General features: G+C 41.1%; 1 protein-coding gene across 1 annotated transcript; it reads left to right on the top strand.

Annotated features, from left to right (window-relative positions):
* Positions 1-252: 252 nt before the first annotated feature.
* On the top strand, positions 253-14941 carry si:dkeyp-110a12.4 (alpha-tectorin). Its single transcript, XM_024436899.2, has 9 exons — positions 253-517; positions 1464-1552; positions 1776-1880; positions 7862-8022; positions 8330-8465; positions 9457-9551; positions 11214-11382; positions 11667-11781; positions 13345-14941. Exons 1-9 carry the CDS (start codon positions 430-432, stop codon positions 13521-13523), a joined length of 1137 nt encoding a protein of 378 aa, XP_024292667.1. The 5' UTR covers positions 253-429; the 3' UTR covers positions 13524-14941.
* The last annotated feature ends 98 nt before the right edge of the window (positions 14942-15039 follow it).

Below are 15039 nucleotides of genomic sequence, written 5' to 3'. Positions count from 1 at the left end.
TAGTATGGCGACGTCCCCAATGGCTCCCGTTTCCCTACATAGTGCACTACTTTTGACCAGAGTCCATAGTAGTGCACTATATCGGGAATAGGGTGCCATTTGGGATGCAAATCTATGTGTGTTACCTTGGACTCCCCTCGGCTCCCCCTATTCATGTGTGGAATCTCATTGTTGGTGGGGACATCATTCAGGCTAGTGTTTTAAGGTCTGGAGAAAGGGAGGGAGGGAGGCTGGTTCTCGGTCCTAGTTCATTAGAGCTGTGTTTGGAGGACTGCACTGAGAGTGGGCACTACGTCTGAACCTGACAGCTACACTTTGGTGAATAGTTTAGAAGATTCACAGATCTGTGGGAAAGGGCCAAGAAGACCGTAGTCTGAGGTTTGGAGTATCTGACCGTAGAGAAGCCAGAGAGCACGAGTCCCTTTGAAGATGACACCTGCCAGTTTGGTGTTAGCCTGGCTCCTGCTCGCTGTGAGGACAGTCACCTCTGCTGTGTATCTGGAGCCCGAGAAGGAGGGTGAGTTCAGTTCAACTACTTCATGAGAAGGGTTGCAAAAATCCCCCAAATCCACTGGGGGTTTTCTTCTCAGAAACCCCAGTTGCAAGATTCCTGGAATCAGCAGGGAATAAGTTGATAGTAACCTCCAAGCTGGAATTTATTCAACCAGGATTTTTGAAAAACCAGGGAATTTTGGGAAACGTTTTAGGAGTTTGCAACCTAATTCGTAGGCAAATCTCAAGTTTACATCTAGAATCCTTAATTGAAACGATAAACAAAGCGTCACCCTGCCTCTGTTTTGGTAAAAAGCTGAGGGATGGCCTGGAGAAATGTACCCACTCAAATTCATAGACGGAGATATGGATGCAAGAACTGATCATTCATGCTATCAAAATTATAGTTTTAAATGCGTTTTGAGGCGACACGGCGTTTATTTACATTTACATTGGAGTTAAACAAGCTTATATGTTGGATTCTTCAAGAATCAATGGGTACATATCATTAATTTATAAGTCCAAAACTTGATGTAATGTGTGTGTGTGTGTGTGTGTGTGTGGGGGGGGGTCTGTTTCTTGATGTGGTCTTAATGTTGGTTGGTCTTGTTAAACAATAAGCACCTGTTGTACTCTAGTGAACACATATATATATATATATATAATAGAGGGGGAGCCCAGAATCATGTTTTGACTGAGGAAACATTTTGGAGTCTGGGATGGAACATATCGGAGAGTGGAATCTGTAGTTGTAATTTCTCCGTGACCATATTGATGTCACAACTGCCCTTCATAATAACTGGGATAAATCTATTTTATAAATAACTCTTGAACTGTATACTTGCAAAAATGGAATAACAATGCATCACATTTCAAATTTGTAACATATTTCAGATGATCTGATATCATGTCAGGGTCAGGGGGACAGGATTTTTTAAATATTGTCCCACTGACCCCTTCCTCTCTTCTAGAGCTCAATGAAACTGTCCTCTGCACCAATGACCAGATGGAGGTGGTCATTCCCAGTGCCTTCTTCCTCAATAAATTGCCACCCATTTATGTAAGTTCAGTGTCAACCCGAATCTATATTTCTCTATATTACAGCTTACCTACCATTAACTCACTGTGAAGTTTGATATAATAAATCACTGCCTGTGTGCTGTGCTGTGTTGCTGTGTTCTCTAGTCATTTCAACAACAAGAACCAAATCAACATTTTAATATTAAGGCTATCAGGTGGGTCTACCGTAGCGCTCTAGTGAGGTCCCTTCCTCTCTTTCTTAGGTCTGGGATTTGCACCTAAATGACCCAGAGTGCCGTGGTGTTGAGATTGAAGATGACTATGTCTTCAGCATCAAGACTAATCTCTCTGACTGTGGTACAATCATGGTAAGACTTTGAGCTTTTCCCCCCTAGGAATGCCCTTTCATACTTGGGGAATTTCATTGCCATTCTCTGATAATTGCTTTGGGAGATTAAGATTCACTTGTCTACGCCAACTATGAAGGATTTAAATCCGAAAAGTAAACAAAGTAGTAACCTTTGTCGTTCAGAGCAACCCTGACAAAGAAGACAAACATAAGCACCAGTAACATGGAGACAAACTACAGTTTGGATCTCTTTTACCAGCCACATAAAATCCCCATCACAGTAAATTATCTAATTTTACGATGCACCTCTGTTGTATTGAGCTCTGGCCTGACCCCTAGTGTAGTATTGTAGAACTTCTCTGCACTGGTTTGTGCCAGGAAAAAGGACTTTTTATGTCTCTGTGTCCAGCATGGAGGAAGTTAGATGTAGTTTTGCAACTGGCGTTACCCATAGACTTCCAGTCATTGTGCTATCTGCTAGCATGCTAGTATATACCGATAGCCTTCCAGTCATTACGCTAAAATCCCGAAGTATCCCTTTAATTGGGGGAGCTCAAATGGAGTTTGGATACACGCAATGCTCATAATAACTAGCATGAATAACACCTCTTTTCCTTTATAAGTTACGTACATGGGCCTCCGCTATCAGTTTCCTGCAATGAAATGATCCAATAATCTGTCAAAAAAAGCGTGAGGGAGAGACCCAGACAGAGAGAAAGAGAGAGGGGAGGGATAAGTAGCCTATATTTAAAAGAAAATGGGAGTGTTGTTCCTTTGCCCTTCTAAGAGCCACTGGACTTTATTCAAAGCAGCGCGGAGTGGGTGGGAGCTCTAAATTATCTGGATTGACATGGAAATGAGTGTGTTTTCAGGCCTGCTGAATAGCCAGGCTATAATTCATTGGCCCACTTTGTAGTCGTCCCTTTTATACTACCTCCCAGCCGCGTCTCATACAGTGGTGGCAGGAGCACAGCTCCGAGGACAATTTTAACTTTGGCGTGGTATAAATCTGTACTCAAGACCATGAGTGTCATTGAAACACTTGCTTAGAATGCACAGAGGCATTTCTTGTAAAGCAAGCAAAAGGTTAACACAGCTTTGTGTGTGTGTGTGTGTGTGTGTGTGTGTGTGTGTGTGTGTGTCTCCCCCCTCTCTCCCCCCTTTCTCTACCCTCTGAGGTTTTACAAGGCTTTTGCCTCAGCAAACCAGCCCTAGTGAAAGTAGTAAGCCCGCTTTGCTTCTGGGATTAGACACTGTTGGGAAAAGAAGGGAATGCCATAGTTAGCAAACACTCCTCCTTTCACCTTGAGAGGTAGAAGTAGACCCTCTTGAACCCCACAGACAGGACTGGAGAGAATAGCAAGTGGGAATGTAATGACTCTCCAAAATAAATTGGACTAGAAGATTTTGTCACCCATTGCCATAATCATTGTGGTCTCTCTGTCAAATTGCATGAGTTTGTTAATTAACCCAAAGTTAGTAAAGAGAGCATTATTCCTACAGAATAATGAAGACGTTAGTGCACTATGTAGGGAATAGGCTGCTATTTAAGACGCAGCTTATGTGGGTCAGACAGTAGGCCCTGTGTATTTACCCTGGGGTAATAAAACAGTACTGGACAGTAGGAACAAGTGCAATTCATCCTTCTCAATGGCCATGGGACCAGTCCTCCAGTTGCTCTCAACGGGGATCCGGACACAACCCAGTCACAACCTTTTCATCCAACCCCTCTTTATGGTTTCTGCCTACGTCAGTAGTCTTCTACTAAACATTTGAATTGTATTACTCACACATTCTATAGTGTCAGAAAATTACAGTGCTGCTGCCTACTGTACGTAGGCGCTGTGGTTGGGGAAAGAGTCATCTTGGAACCCAGAACCAAATCTTGCATGGGCTGGCCAGCTACTCAATTTGATATTTATGTTAACAGTATGTCACAGGAAATTAAGAAAAGAGTTTGCTGAAGAGGGGTAACTTTTGGTGAATGTAGCAGGGTTTGGGACGTGTAGCGTGTGCTAGCTCACCCTTTCATGGTTATCAATCTGCAGTTACAGTGCATTTGGGAAATATTCAAACTGCTTTACTTTCTCCACATTTTGTTACTTTACAGCCTTATTCTGAAATGTATAACAATGTAAAACATATCATAATTCTACACACAATACCCCATAAAGACAAAGCAAAAACAGGTTTTTAGAAATGTTTGCAAATTTATTACAAATAAAAAACTGAAATATCACATTTACAGCGGCTTGTGAAAGTATTCACCCCCCTTGGCATGTTTCACATTTTGTTGCCTTATAACCTGGAATTAAAATAGATTTTTGGGGTGTTTATCATTTGATTTACACAACATGCCTACCACTTTGAAGATTCAAAATTTGTGAAACAAACAAGAAATAAGACACACAAAAAATAACTTGAGCGTGCATAACTATTCACCCCCCCCACCTTTTGCAGCAATTACAGCTGCAAGTCTCTTTGGGTATGTCGCTATAAGCTTTGCATATCTAGCCACTGGGATTTTTGCCCATTCTTCAAGGCAAAACTGCTCTAGCTCCTTCAAGTTGGATGGGTTCCGCTGGTGTATAGCAATCTTTAAGTCATACCATAGATTCTCAATTGGATTGAGGTCTGGGCTTTGACTAGGCCATTCCAAGACATTTAAATGTTTCCCCTTAAACCACTCGAGTGTTGCTTTAGCAGTATGCTTGGGGTCATTGCCCTGCTGGAAGGTGAACCTCTGTTCCAGTCTCAAATCTCTGGAAGACTGAAACAGGTTTCCCTCAAATATTTCCCTGTATTTAGCGCCATCCATCATTCCTTCAATTCTGACCAGTTTCCCAGTCCCTGCTGATAAAAAAACATACCCACAGCAGGATGGATGGTGTTCTCGGGGTGATGAGAGGTGTTGGGTTTGCGCCAAACATAGCATTTTCCATGATGGCCAAAAAGCTCAATTTTAGGCTCATCTGACCAGAGTACCTTCTTCCATATGTTTGGGGAGTCTCCCACATGCCTTTTGGCGAACACCAAAAGTATTTGCTTATTTTTGTCTTTTAAGCAATGGCTTTTTTTCTGGCCACTCTTCCATAAAGCCCAGTTCTGTGGTGTCTACGGCTTAAAGTGGTCCTATGGACAGATACTCCAATCTCAGCTGTGGAGCTTTGCAGCTCCTTCAGGGTTATCTTTGGTCTCTTTGTTGCCGCTCTGATTAATTCCCTCCTTGCCAGGTCCGCGAGTTTTGGTGGGCGGACCTCTCTTGGCAGGTTTGTTGTGGTGCCATATTCTTTCCATTTTTTAATAATGGATTTAATGGTGCTCTGTGGGATGTTCAAAGTTTCTGATCTTTTTTTTATAACCCAACCCTGATCTGTACTTCTCCACAACTTTGTCCCTGACCTGTTTGGAGAGCTCCTTAGTCTTCATGGTGCACTTGCTTGGTGGTGCCCCCTTGCTTAGTGGTGTTGCAGAATCTGGGGCCTTTCAGAACAGGTGTATATACAGTTGAAGTCAGAAGTTTACATGCACTTAGGTTGGAGTCATTAAAACTAATTTTTCAACCACTCCACAAATTTCTTGTTAACAAAGTATAGTTTGGGCAAGTCGGTTAGGACATCCACTTTGTGCATGACATGTAATTCTGTTTACAGAAAGATTATTTCACTTGTAATTCACTGTATCACAATTCCAGTGGGTCAGAAGTTAACATACACTAAGTTGACTGTGCCTTTAAACAGCTTGGGAAATTCCAGAAAATTATGTAATGTCGTTAGAAGCTTCTGATAGGCTAATTGACATCATTTGAGTCAATTGGAGGTGTACCTGTGGATGTATTACAAGGCTTACCTTCAAACTCAGTGCTGCTATCCACAGTAAAACGAGTCCTATATCAACATAACCTGAAAGGCCACTCAGCAAGGAAGAAGCCACTGCTCCAAAACTGCCAGACTACGGTTTGCAACAGCACATGGTTACAAAGATCGTACTTTTTGGAGAAATGTCCTCTGGTCTGATGAAACAAAAATAGAACTGTTTGGCCATAATGACCATAGTTATGTTTGGAGGAAAAAGGGGGAGGCTTGCAAGCCGAAAAACACCCTCTCAACCGTGGAGCTCGGGGGTGGCAGCATCATGTTGTGGGGGTGCTCTGCTGCAGGAGGGTCTGGTGCACTTCACAAAATAGATGGCATCTTGAGGACGGAAAATTATGTGGATATATTGAAGCAACATCTCAAGACATCATCAGTCAGGAAGTTAAAGCTTGGTCGCAAATGGGTCTTCCAAATGGACATTGACCCCAAGCATACTTCCAAAGTTGTGGCAAAATGGCTTAAGGACAACAAAGTCACGGAATTGGAGTTGCCATCACAAAGCCCTGACCTCAATTCATATAGAACATTTGTGGCCAGAACTGAAAAAGCGTGTGCGAGTGTGCGAGCAAGGAGGCCTACAAACCTGACTCAGTTACACCAGCTCTGGCAGGAGGAATGGGCCAAAATTCACCCAACTTATTGTGGTGATCTTGTGGAAGGCTACCTGAAACGTTTGACCCAAGTTAAACAATTTAAAGGCAATGCTACCAAATAATAATTGAGTGTATGTAAACTTCTGACCCTCTGGGAATGTGATGAAAGAAATAAAAGTTGAAATAAATCATTCTCTCAACTAATATTTTGACATTTCACATTCTTAGGATCACCACTTCATCTTAACTGACCCTAAGACAGGGAATTTTTACTAGGATTAAATGTAAGGAATTGTGAAACTGAGTTTAAATGTATTTGGCTAAGATGTATGTCAACTTCCGACTTCAACTGTATGCTGAGATCATGTGACAATTAGATTGCACACAGGTGGACTTTATTCAACTAATTATGTGACTTCTGAAGGTAATTGGTTGCACCAGATCTTATTTAGGGGCTTCATAGCAACGGGGGTGAATACATATTTACGCACAACTTTTCCTTTGTTTTTTAGTTGTTTTTTTTCACTTCACCAATTTGGACTATTTTGTGTATGTCCATTACATGAAATCCAAATAAAAATCCATTTAAATTACAGGTTGTAATTCAACAAAATAGGGGAAACGCCAAGGGGATGAGTACTTTTGCAAGGCACTGTACATAAATATTCACACCCGTTAGTTACTCAGTACTTTGTTGAAGCACCTTTGGCAGTGATTACAACCTTGAGTCTTTTTGGGTATGATGCTACAAGCTTGGCACACCTGCATTTGGGGAGTTTCTCCCATTCTTCTCTACAGATACTCTCAAGCTCTGTCAGGTTGGATGGGGAGTGTCGCTGCACTGCTATTTTCAGGTCTCTCCAGAGATGTTCGATCAGGTTCATGCCCGGACTCTGGCTGGGCCACTCAAGGGCATTCAGAGACTTGTCCCAAAGCTACTCCTGCGTTGTCTTGGCTGTGTGCTTAGGGTTGTTGTCCTGTTGGAAGGTGAATCTTTACCCCAATCTGAGATTCTGAGCACTCTGGAGCAGGTTTTCAGCAAGGAGCTCTCTGTAATTTGCTCCATTCATCTTTCCCTCGATTCTGATTAGTCTCCCAGCCCCTGACGCTGAAAAACATCACCACAGCATGATGCTGCCACCCCCATGCTTCCCCATAGGAATTGTGCCATGTTTCCTCCAGAAGTAATGCTGTCAACTGTAGAACCTTACATAGAGAAGTGTGTGCCTTTTCAAATCATGTCCAAACAATTGAATTTACCACAGGTGGACTCCAATCAAGTTGTAGAAACATATATAGATGGTCAATGGAAACAGGATGCAGCTGAGCTCGATTAATTTTTTTATATATGCAAAAAATTCTAAAAACCTTGTTTTCACTTTGTCATTATGGGGTATTTAGAATAAGGCTGTAACGTGGAAAAAGTCAAGGGGTCTGAATACTTTCCGAATGCACTTTACTTCCAAAGTGATTCGTTGACTTGCTTCCAAAGTTGCCCCATCCACAATAACGATTCATACTTCTCTTTCTAGGCATCGGATGATACACACATTATGTTCATTAACACTATACGCAACAACGATTTGGATGTCATCACAAGGAACTACATAAACATCACGTTTGTCTGCCGCTACCCAATAAACTACATGGTCCAGCAACCTAATGGGGAAAACATGATCAGGGTGGATGTCAAGTAAGATGTCTAGTTATGGCCTTTAAAAAGGGTTATGGATTTTCGTTACGAGTTCATCAATACATGGTTTAAACTTTCATTAACATTATTCAGAGTCTTAATCTACAAGCATTTAGCTACACCCACAATTACATCTGCTAAATATGTGTATTTCACCAATATAATTTGATGTAAAAGAGGTCGCTTTATGTTCTATGTAGTGCTTGCAGTTTGTAGAATACATCAATCCAATCACTTCTAATCGAATTTTGGACTTGTAACTGTAACTCAAGCACTGCATCTGTACAATCTCTACTATTCTGTCCAGGATGATCACTCTGAACACAGAAGATGGGAACTTCTCTGTGTCCATGTTGCTATATAAAGACAAGGACTTTGAAGACAAGTGGACCACTGTTCCCTCACTGACACTGGAAGACAACATCTACGTTAAAGTTTTCATGGTAAAGGTCATCATATGATTTCATTCTGTTTGAAATCTGTTGTATTTTTTTCCAATCTGGACTCAGGGGTAGACGTGACATAGTAAATGTAAATCCAGGACACCAAATTAGTATGACATGCTGCGTTTTGCATGGTATGTATTAATTTGTGGATGTCTATCATCCAGTTCTTATGATATGTTACAAATTGCAATTCGTACAATGTTACGAATGTGCAAAACGTATGATGTTATGAATTACAATATGTTGTGGCTAACTTTAGTGTAACAGTATAACTTTAGACCTTCCCATCGCCGGCCGCTAACTAAGCTAGCCGTTTCACATCCGTTACATTAGCAAGGTGGTAACTTTCTGTCTTATGTAACCACACCAAACGTAACATATCATACTAATTTGAGTGTCCCGGATTTACATTTACTATGTTACTTCTAGTCTGAGACCAGGCTGATTTTGTTTTCTTATTGTCATTGCAAGCACACTTGACACCATCATAGTCTTCTAGGAATGGTGTTGTTGCAATATGAAATCAGAGCTGATCATGACCAGCAGATATTTAGTTAGGCTAGTTAACTGAAGTACCAACCAATGTGGTGTAACTTTCTGTGCAGCTTTTGAATGTTAGAATAGGCCCAATTAACTGTAAGCTTACCTTGGTTGAGACATTTCTCCCTCTTGCTAGATAAAGATGAGCACCTTTAGTGAGTGTTGCGCTGAAGACCAGTCTTTGGCCCTGGCAATAGACATACGGTACATGTCAAGTATATTGGCCCTGATCCAATGTGATTGTCTGTTGCTCCATCTTTGGCTTCCAAGAAACCCTAGTTCCCACTGTTGTTTACTCTCTCTTTATCTGTACATCTGTTGACCTGCTGACTTGGTCAAAATATTTACTGAGTGCAGTGTAGGCCTGGAGACACCTCTCTCTACTTGTGTGTAGGGGGGTGTCAATTAGTCACTGACTGCAGTCCCGGTTTGTCTCTCTCTCTCTTAGATACCGGCTCATCTTTTGCTGCGTGTGGAGAGATGCTGGGCTACCCCAACCAACGACCCGTATAGCAACATCCAGTACACCTTCATTAAGGACAGGTATTTTAAGAAAGAAATACATTTTTAAGAAAGAAATTTTAAGAAAGAAAAGTTTAACATTATATATGCCCTGTCACCACATATTGCTCTTCATTCTGTTTATTAGAATTCAAAAATGTGTTATGGAGGCATATCTTTTTCCACATTTTGTTACGTTACAGCCTTATTCTAAAATTGATTAAATTAAATGTTTTCCTCATCAATCTATGCAGAATACCCCATAATGACAAAGCAAAAACAGGTTTTTAGCAAAAACCGATATCTTATTTACATAAGTATTCAGACCCTTTGCTATGTGACTCGAAATAGAGCTCAGGTGCAACCTGTTTCCATTGATCATCCTTGATGTGATCAAACTTGATTGGAGTCCACCTGTGGTAAATTCAATTGATTGGACATGATTTGAAAAGGCACACACCAGTCTATATAAGGTCCCACAGTTGACAGTGCATGTCAGAGCAAAAACCAAGCCATGAGGTTGAAGGAATTATCTGTAGAGCTACGAGACAGGATTGTGTCGAGGCACAGATCTGGGGAAGGGCACCAAAACATTTCTGCAGCATTGAAGGTCCCCAAGAACACAGTGGACTCCATCCTTCTTCAATGGAAGAAGTTTGGAGCCTGGCCAAACTGAGCAACCGGGGAGAAGGGCCTTGGTCAGGGAGGTGACCAAGAACCCAATTGTCACTCTGACTGAGCGACAGAGTTCCTCTGTGGAGATGGTTGTCCTTCTAGAAGGTTCTCTCATCAGCCGTCATTGAAAATAAGTATTTGTTCATAACTGACTTGCCTAGTTAAATAAAGGTCAAATTAAAATAAATACCCAAGAAGCTGCCAAAGGTGCTTCAACAAAGTACTGAGTAAAGGGTCTGAATGCTTATGCAAATGTGATATTTAAAAAGTATAAATAAATAAATGTGCAAAAAAAATTGGGTAAAGTGTGTAGTTTGAGGGAAAAAAATATTTTATACATTTTAGAATAAGGCTGTAATGTAACAAAATGTGGAAAAGGTCTAGGGGTCTGTATACTTTCCGAATGACCTGTATATTTTTGTAGTGTCACACATCAACCACACTTGACACCAGCACATAATCCTCTGGGAATGGCGTTGTTGAAATATGAAATAAGAGCTGTTGAAATGCTTAGACTTAAGAGTTGTGGGTAACACAACAACCTCAGACCCGTCACGTGATCTAGGACCCAGATCAACAACTGTGCATGTCCTTGACAACCAGGACATATGTTGTACTGTTAGCAACAGCACAGCAAAGACTTGCACAAGGACTTCTGTTTACTACATCTGAGAAGAAAACACTTAAGAGGATCTTCCTTGTCTTTCCCATAATCCTAATACTTTCCCATTATGAAAGATGGATATGTCACAGTCACAAAGTGCTCTGCTCTCACATGGCATTTGTTTAATGTAAACAAGCAAATGGATATTCTTTGTCTGGGTTTTGTTTCAGATGTTAGTATAGCATACCAGGAATGATTGTAATGGATTTGATTAACCAACACATTCTAAAATGTATGATATCTTATTCAACGGTTGCACATGCTGCCTCTGATACTGATGCGATCCACTGCCTGCTCTCTCTCTCGTTCTCTCTCCTCTCTCTCTGGCTTTCTCTCTCGTGTGTGTGTGTGTGTGTGTGTTTCAGCTGCCCCGTGTTGTCAAACGAACAGACGTTGACAGTGCTGAAGAATGGACAGGGGCCAGAGGCTATGTTCAGGATACAAATGTTCAAGTTCGTGGGCAGCTCTTACAAGGATGTGTTTCTCCACTGCAATGTTCAGATCTGTCACAACACACCTGGGGTCTGTCAGCCTGTGAGTGATCCCTCCTCCTTTCTTCATTCAGATGATGCTCACTGGCTTGTTCAAACCCTAGTATATAGCAAGGGCCTACTGCTGTCACAAATAAAGACAATGAAAACACATTGTTTTCCTTTTTAACATTTTTACAGTCCTATTATTTCAACTGGTATTAATTAAAGAAATGTGATCATTTTGGAAAATGTAAAAGGAAAAGTAAGTAGGATAATAATGCTGTGATAATACTAAGCTATACAAAATGCTTGTTGTACCTTAACATTTGTCCCTTCATGTAACAGAACTGTTCTGTTGAGGATAGCTCCAGGCGGATGAGAAGAGATGTTGCCATGTCCCATACAGTATCTTATGGACCAATCAGGCGACGTCTGCCTGAGAGTGACCAGCCCACTCTGAGTAAGTCTCACAATATAGGCCCTTTATTTATTATCACCAACATACTGTACTGGGTTGTGTTGAGCAGATATAAAAGTTTTGTATTAGAGTGAAACAGGGAGGTGCTAACATGAGCTTGTCCAATAAGAACAGAGACAAATTCAGGAGCCAAATATTGTTAAACATTGTAGATAGAAATGCCATGATAGAGCCAAGATGATTCCTTATTCTACATGGCAGAGACAGACCTGAATTGAAATGCATGTGTACAGTTGAAGTCGGAAGTTTACAGGTTGGAGTCATTAAAACTCTTTTTTCAACCACTCCACAAATATCTTGTTAACAAACTATAGTTTTGGCAACTATAAACACTATGGGACCATGCAGCTGTCACACCGCTCAGGGAGGAGACGCGCTCTGTCTCCTAGAGATGAACGTACGTTGGTGCGAAAAGTGCAACTCAATCCCAGAACAACAGCAAAGGACCTTGTGAAGATACTGGAGGAAACCGGTACAAAAGTATCTATATCCACAGTAAAACGAGTCCTATATCGACATAACCTGAAAGGCCACTCAGCAGGGAAGAAGCCACTGCTCCAAAATCGCCCTAAAAAAAAGACCGACTACGGTTTGCAACTGCACATGGGGACAAAGATCGTACTTTCTGGAGAAATGCCCTCTGGTCTGATGAAACAAAAATAGAACTGTTTGGACATAATGACCATTGTTATGTTTGAAGGAGAAAGGGAGAGGCTTGCAAGCCGAAGAACACGATCCCAACCGTGAAGCACGGGGGTGGCAGCATCATGTTGTGGGGGTGCTTTGCTGCAGGGGGGACTGGGGCACTTCACAAAATAGATGGCATCTTGAGGAAGGAAAATGTTGTGGATATATTGAAGCTACATCTCAAGACATAAGTCAGGAAGTTTGGGTCTTCCAAATGGGCAATGGCCCCAAGCATACTTCCAAAGTTGTGTCAAAAGGGCTTAAGGACAACAAAGTCAAGGTATTGGAGTGGCCATCACAAAGACCTGACCTCAATCCTATAGAAAATTTGTGAACAGAACTGAAAAAGCGTGTGCGAGCAAGGTCTACAAACCTGACTCAGTTGCACCAGCTCTGTCAGGAGGAATGGGCCAATATTCACCCAACTTATTGTGGGAAGCTTGTGGAAGTCTACCTGAAACGTTTGACCCAAGTTAAACAATTTAAAGGCAATGCTACCAAATACTAATTGAGTGTATGTAAACTTCTGACCCACTGGAAATGTGATGAAAGAAATAAAAGCTGAAATAAATCATTCTCTACTATTATTCTGACATTTCACATTCTTAAAATAAAGTGGTGATCCTAACTGACCTAAGACAGGGAATTTTTACTAGGATTAACTGTCAGGAATTGTGAAACTGAGTTTAAATGTATTTTGCTAAGGTGTATGTAAACTTCCGACTTCAACTGTATTTCTATCTGAACGTTCCAAAATGTTGAACAGCTTACTTATGTTTTCCTACTTCTGTGTTTTGCTAACGTTGTGCCCTAACAACACATCCCTGCATCTCTGACTTGTGGTCTCTTGCCCTGCAGACTCTGGAGGTGTGCTTTCGGTGGAGACGTTTGTCCTGGGAGGACTGCTGGTGGTCCTACTGCTGATCACTGGAGTGTTCGGGAGGCTGTGGCTGAGAACCAGACACTCTTACCCAGCACAGGAGGCTGCTCAGCTCACTCTGTCCAATATACACCACATCTCAGAGGTAGCCTCCTAAGATAGCCGAGCAGACCAGTAGTCCAAGCGATGAGAACAGATGTCAAACGGTGCATTCATACATACATCTACAAAGGCAGACACACAAGTGCAAGCATGCACAGACATGCATGTAGTGGAGGGTGTATGCAAGTATACGCTGTATACACACTTATTTTTCAGTGGGCATTGTGTATACTCACTTCTTAGTCCCCACAATGTGTGTTGAAGTAGTATAGGGGAGGTATATGCTGTATCAATTAATACGGCTGATGGAACAGATCAGAATGTTTAGCTTAAAATGTTGATAGACTATTATTTCTTCATATTTTAGGTGCAGCAATGTGCTCAAGGCTGTAGGATATACACTAATGTTCCAAAATGGAATTTGCGGGAAAACTCTGTTCTATAAAATGCACACCGGGTTTAATGGGCAGAGATGGAAATATCAGTTAGACATTTTTAAAGAGGCAAGATCTAAAGGTGCAACAACAATCATGGGTTGACAATATGACTAGGATAATGCCTTTGGCTGCTAGACAATGGAAGGAAGTTGAAAGAAAACCAATAGAACAGGAGAATGCATATGAGGAAGTCTTTATAAAATAATTGCCTCCACATTTCTATGATTTCAAACAATGAAGGAACACTAAAAATATAGTGATGCTAATGATAGGCCTAAACATCTTATGGTAGATGGTAGTCTTTCCCAAAAACCTTCACAATTAAATGTTAACTAGCTACAAAGTAGCCTATGCCTACCTGGCAGAATGATTGTATGATTATTTGCATTAATCCAGTGGCCATTTGTTTTCTCCATCTCATGTGCTACAGAAACACTGCTAACAAAGCAGCAGTGCTAGGTGCCTGTTCACTTGAATTAAAGGATAACTACACTCAAAAATACAAATGTCTTAGATTTTTCCCAGACCTCAAAAAGGGGTCTCTGGATGTGGTTAAAGCATTGTTATGGTCTTAGAACATCCAATTGTGTTTTTCTATTTTGAAAAATGTACTTTGAGAGCTTAAACCCTTCTATTAGCCTACTTGCACAGTACAGATTGGGTTGGCCTGATTGTGAAAGACCAATATGGGATTTATCATATTAGTCCATTCAAAGTGTATGTCACAATTTCTCATAGAATTTTTCACACATGGCGCCTTTCCTTCACCTTGTGTTGCCTTTTGGTAAATTTCTGGCAAACTTTGAGTATAGCCACTTCTCCAGTCACCACTACACTCACTTCATGCTTGCATGTGCACCCACACAAATTTAAATGTTGGATAAGGAAAGAGGAAACCATGAATTTATTGTACTTTTGGGTGTATATAAAATATCAGTGTAGAAATCAGGGATTTTGAAGATGTGGTATAAAACTGAAAACATCTGTAACATATGGGTTTTCAGTGTTTTTTGTAAAGAAAAAAATAAAGGTATTTCAAAGAGCTGTCTTTAATTGAACTATTTCTGACCTTTTCGATGTCTAAAACAACATATTTATTGGAGATGTAGCTCGCTAAGTATTCTTGGGGTATTC

Source organism: Oncorhynchus tshawytscha, linkage group LG11 (genome assembly GCF_018296145.1).
Source record: "Oncorhynchus tshawytscha isolate Ot180627B linkage group LG11, Otsh_v2.0, whole genome shotgun sequence".
Lineage (NCBI taxonomy): Eukaryota > Metazoa > Chordata > Actinopteri > Salmoniformes > Salmonidae > Oncorhynchus > Oncorhynchus tshawytscha.
The sequence above is the reverse complement of the archived record's forward strand: the minus strand, read 5'-3'. Positions and strand labels throughout refer to the sequence as shown.